Source organism: Epithele typhae, assembly GCF_022376455.1.
Source record: "Epithele typhae strain CBS 203.58 chromosome Unknown BXZ73scaffold_357, whole genome shotgun sequence".
In the NCBI taxonomy this organism is placed as follows: domain Eukaryota; kingdom Fungi; phylum Basidiomycota; class Agaricomycetes; order Polyporales; family Epitheliaceae; genus Epithele; species Epithele typhae.
In genome coordinates, this window is record NW_025954548.1 from 17121 (window position 1) to 22852 (window position 5732).

Genomic DNA, 5732 nt, shown 5'->3' on the forward strand with positions numbered 1-5732 from the left:
GCCGCGGGGATGTCAACACGTGATGAATGTGTGTCTGGCACGCAGAGCGCGGTCCAGGACCGCCCCCGCGCTGCAGCAGGCGGATGACACGTGATGAGTGCGTCTCGCGCGCAGAGCGCGGTCCAGGACCGCAGTGGCGCCGCGGGGAGGGGGATCAACACGTGATGAATGTGTGTCTGGCACGCAGAGCGCGGTCCAGGACCGCCCCCGCGCTGCAGCAGGCGGATGACACGTGATGAGTGCGTCTCGCGCGCAGAGCGCGGTCCAGGACCGCAGTGGCGCCGCGGGGAGGGGGATCAACACGTGATGAATGTGTGTCTGGCACGCAGAGCGCGGTCCAGGACCGCGGCTGCGCTGCCGCGGGGGATGTCAACACGTGATGAATGTGTGTCTGGCACGCAGAGCGCGGTCCAGGACCGCCCCCGCGCTGCAGCAGGCGGATGACACGTGATGAGTGCGTCTCGCGCGCAGAGCGCGGTCCAGGACCGCAGTGGCGCCGCGGGGAGGGGGATCAACACGTGATGAATGTGTGTCTGGCACGCAGAGCGCGGTCCAGGACCGCGGCTGCGCTGCCGCGGGGGATGTCAACACGTGATGAATGTGTGTCTGGCACGCAGAGCGCGGTCCAGGACCGCCCCCGCGCTGCAGCAGGCGGATGACACGTGATGAGTGCGTCTCGCGCGCAGAGCGCGGTCCAGGACCGCAGTGGCGCCGCGGGGAGGGGGATCAACACGTGATGAATGTGTGTCTGGCACGCAGAGCGCGGTCCAGGACCGCCCCCGCGCTGCAGCAGGCGGATGACACGTGATGAGTGCGTCTCGCGCGCAGAGCGCGGTCCAGGACCGCATTGATGATGCGCAGGCGGATGACATGGAGGCAAAGCAAGGCGAAGTAGATGAGGATGTCGAGGGTGTGGCAGTAGCCGTATGGGTGAAGCAGGAGGTCAAAGTTGGGGACTCACCAAAACAAAGGCTTGTTGTACATTCCATATATGATTTCCATACTCACAAGGGTGACAGATATTTTCAACTGCTAGACCTGAATGAATCCTGATTTTTAGGAGCCATAATGTCTGCCAAGCTTCCAACATACAGAAAGCTGTTATTGATTCGTCATATAGGCACTACAACAATTTGTTGGAATCTGCTCACGTGTATGGCAAGCTCGGTCGTACCTTACTTGTGCTTAGTCATCGTGTAGATAGCCATCGTCCCTCGTCCCGCACTCGCCTCATGCGTTTGCCCTTCCCCACCACCTCGTTCTCCCCCGCGTCCGTCTGTACTCGCCTCCCGGTGCCCATAGGGACCAACCGCGTGGTATCGATTGCCTTTACCCCCTCTTCCGACCTCGACCGAGCCGCCGACTTCTAACACAATTTACACCCCAGAATACCGGATTGTTAGCAGAGTGTCTATGACATGCAAAGAGCTGGCCAAACACCCGCCAACAGTCGCATGGAGCAAGGACTCCAACGCGCCAACTCACGATTACTACGGTGCACTATCGTAACTTTCCAAACGGCTCTTATATAGCATAAATCGAGACAGACAGAGGGTGCGCAGAGCGGAGCCGGAGATGTGGGGCGCAGAGGGGTCGGTAACGGTGTATAGAGAACAATGGAGGCGGCGGCGCTGGATGCGGGGAGATGAGGGAGGAGGGGTAGCCCGCGCGATGCACCAACCGACACCCGCATCACTATATCACCGAGACACCCGCAGGACGCCGCTTACAAGACCTCGCGCGACATGCGTGCTGGCCAGCATCCCCGCCACCATGCCGCTGCTCACGAGCGCGAGCCCACCGACCGACAACCTCGCCGACAGTCAAGCTCACTACGTCCTCGGCCATCCCATATTTCCCCGCACACCTGCTAAAGACGATTAGATATTCAACTTGATCTACAGTGTCGTCGACCCGCCAAGCCATCAAATCTAAGGACCCCGAGAACACGATGAACAGCCTCGGCTCGCGCACGAGCACCGGCGGAGGCTCTCTTCGTTCCTTCATGGCACTGTGCACGTTCATCATATGAGTTTTGGGTTAGGTTAGTAAGTCACTTAGGGGAGTCACCACGAAACGCATTCAATGCAGGCAACAGCGCTGCTCCGCAACCACCAGATCCGCTCACCATAAACCTCCTAAACTCAGCGAGGATCTCGGTGAAAGCATCGCTGCTGAGCCTCTCAACCCTACCACAGCCTCCTTAACGAAGGTTCACATGACATGGCACCTCTTCATACCTGTACACAAGCCAGACGACACCGTAGGCAGCCATGCACCTAGACCAGTCGGTCGGGATTCTCCTTACCTTTCTCCCGATCGGGGAGATATCTATGCGGCGTGATGGGAATAGCGGAGTTCGAAAGGCAAGGAGAATCCTGTGAGGTCGCCGCCTCGGCGTAGCGTCGAAGGTGTCGAGAGTGTCGAGAAGAGACGCTGGTCGAGGAGAGGCAAACACGGGAAGAGCGAGACGGCACACGAGAGTGAGTAGGAGACAGTCGTATCCCGAAAAGCTACCTACTACAGGTCGGCGCAGACGTCTATATAAGTATATGAGGTCGGGGCCGAAACTTAGGTTAGGTGGTAATGTAATCAAGCCATCGTCCAAATAAAAAAACACAGTGAGATCAACGAGAAGAGAGGGGAAGAGGGAGCGCCAGGAAAGTCCGGCGCGAGCGGAACAGATAGAGGCTCGGCGCGAGCGGAACAGATAGAGGCTCGGCGCGAGCGGAACAGATAGAGGCTCGGCGCGCGCAGCAGAATGCCCGCGCGCGATCACGGGGGCCTCGCGTCGTGCTTGTATCGATGCGCGAGGCTCCGAACTGTTCCCGTACTTGGTGCGTGAGTCCCAGTCCTTACAAATCCCAAACCGACTGGTCAAACTGGTCGCCCGTTTGGCAGGACCGCTCAAAAAGGAAGCTGGATGTGAGGGACTTAGAAAAATCCCGCGTTCAGCACCCTGCAGTCGTCTGGACGCGCGTGCGCTTTCAGCGCACCTGCCCTCGCGCCGCGTCCGCACTCTCTGGGTGCTGCGCTGGCAGCCTGGCATTCACACTCTGTTTAGGTGAGTTGATGAACATGTGGCATGGAAGCTGTTAATAGTAGTCCTTGGTGTCCAAACAGCGCTCCTTATCCTCGTCGAACATGGTCTCTTGCTGCAGCAACGGCGATGGTATCGCGCGAGCAGTGACCACTGACTAGTACCGAGATCATATCGTCATCTCTCTCATGGTCCAATCGTGAGGGCAGGAGCCCCTCTGCTCCACCTTCGTTTGCGACGTCAAGCTTATCCTCAAGTTTCCCGCCCTCCTACAACAGCACACCCACTTGTTCGCCAGTTACACCCGCTTGAATGTGCTCCACTAGTACACCCGCGATGTCAGCACTGGGTTCTGCATCTGAGTCCCACGTGCTTTCCCGTGTGATATGCTCATTGACACCCACGGCTGGGATGCCCACGATGTATCCATCGGCTGGTATTGCTTGCGGTATGTCATCCCTCGTGTCTGCACCCCGCCTTGCCCCCTCCAAAATCGCTTATGTTCAGCATGCATTGCAGCTCTGCGCCCCTGGCACAGCCCATATATTCGGGGTGGGGGTTTTGCACAGGCTCGACAGGACGCGCAGGCCCCACGGGAAGCGCTGACTCCGAGCCTGGCAGCCTCACTCCTCTGGAGCACGTCACCCTCAAGCTGCCCCGCTCACGCGGCGAGGGTGCGGCGGGCCTGCTGTTCCCCGTTCGCGCGCCGCGCGACGATATGGCAGTCCAGCAAGCCCGCCCCGCCCCGCCTACACGCCATTCCTGCCGTACCCCTCCCGGCGCATCCTCGCGCTACACCTCGCCCAACACACCTAGCAGTTCGCAACGATCCTGATCTCCGCCGCGGTCCTCCACGCGCTAGCCCGCAGCGGCACCGCGGCCGTGCCCTGAGACGCGTGGGGCGCGCGCGGCACCGTTGTGCTCGCGTCGTGCGAGCGCAGGATCACGCAACATTGCGACTGGACGTTCCCGTGGTGCTACCCATTGCGCAAGTCGTCGCGCGGACTTCGGCGGCTTTCATCAGCGTACCCTCACACTGTAACGACTTTCCCCAGCAGCACCTCGTCATCCCGTCATCTGCATGCACCCTCCCCACCCCGGTTTTGCACCCTTTGCCTCCTCCACCCGTCGAGCAGCGCATTAGCACCTGGCTTTCATGCGAGAATGACGATGTATACCCACATTTTCTTCACAAATGATTCATTATGTATAATTATAACCAGCTGAAACAACCCGCACACCGGAGGGAATGGACTGGAGGGACGTGCACAGGGGAGCTCCAGCAACCCCAGAGGCCAAAACGCGCGATTTTTCTAAGACCCTCACGTCCAGCTTCCTTTGTGAGCGGTCCTGCCAAACGGGCGACCAGCTTGACCAGCCGGTCGGTAAACCGACCGCCGAAGGCACATCGGAGTTTGAACCGACCGGCTGGATGATCGAGCCTACCATGCACCTGGCATCGAACTGCGAGACACTGTCTCACACACAGACGATGCCGACGGCAGTGTGGTGGATGACAGTGACAATGACGACGACGTTCCTGTGCGCCCACACTCGTCATACGGATGCACAAAGACAAACTCGCTGAGCTCTTTAACGAGTGTGTTCGTAGCCGAACTTTCCCTGCTTCACGGACAACAGCTATCCGCCTAGCGGCGGGGCCGAAGCGAGGCAAAGACCCGCAGGAACCTACTTCGTACCGCAAAATCGGTCTCGAAAGCTGCCTCCTAAAGACAGTGACCCTCCTTGTCGAGCCTCGTCTCTGCGCGTGGGGAGAGGGTAGCCACGGATTTCCTGATGAACATAACGGCTTCCGCACGGGGCACAGAACGGAAAATAATACATTTGTCCTCAAAGTGGTCATCGAGCAGGCCCGCGCAATGAATGAGCCACTACACACTGTCTTTGTACATGCCTCTGATGCACGCAACATTGCGCACGCGTGCCCGGCACCCTTGGGGGTCTCACGGCTCCCATACCTCGTAGCAGGTGCGGTACTGGGAAATTGACCTACACTCTCTGGCGGCGGTGCAACATGGCTACACGCGGCTCATATTGGACCTCCCAGCCAATAGCGTGCAAGTCCCGCTGTACACAGAACTCGTTATATGGCCACTACGCTTCCGCAGATTACTGCTTTGCGTCCGCTTCCTGAAGTATCTTTGTGTAACAGGAGCCGCCCTGCCACATGCAGCACCGCATGTGTCTCGTACGCTCGCCACCAATGGTTTTCCGTCGAAGAGGTTGAAGACGCCATTCATAACGCTCTAGAAGAGCACCTTTATGCTTCTATCTTAGTGTCCCAAAGGATGTCCATCTGGCGGTTTGGTATCCTGCCCAACATGTCGGACGTCACCCACGCACCCGCCAACCCCCTCACCGCCATATATGGCAACAAACCGTACCTCTCCCTCGGGCGATATCACCATGCAGTCATTGCACCTTTGCTCGCTAGCGCGCATCTGTATGCAATTGAGCGTGGGCGACACCCCTTTGCTGACCCGTTTTCTCTCCCCCCCAGATGCCCTCACGCACTGCGCACAGAACCTCCCTGGTGCAAGTACTCGTTCCACAGCCACCTCCGCCCCTGGTACGACCTCATTGTCCTCTTCCGTGTACATGTCCCGCCAGCGGGTTGCATTGATACCCCAGCGTGCGCAAGTCCGTATACTGGCCCACTCGAGGGCCCGTT

At 59.0% G+C, this 5732-nt stretch overlaps 1 protein-coding gene across 1 annotated transcript; it reads left to right on the forward strand.

Annotated features, from left to right (window-relative positions):
- Positions 1 to 4734: 4734 nt before the first annotated feature.
- Positions 4735 to 4965, forward strand: BXZ73DRAFT_17615 (uncharacterized protein; the record flags this gene model as incomplete). Its single annotated transcript, XM_048017551.1, has 1 exon — positions 4735 to 4965. A coding segment is annotated over one exon (231 nt), but the record flags the coding sequence as incomplete, so codon positions are not given.
- Positions 4966 to 5732: the final 767 nt, after the last annotated feature.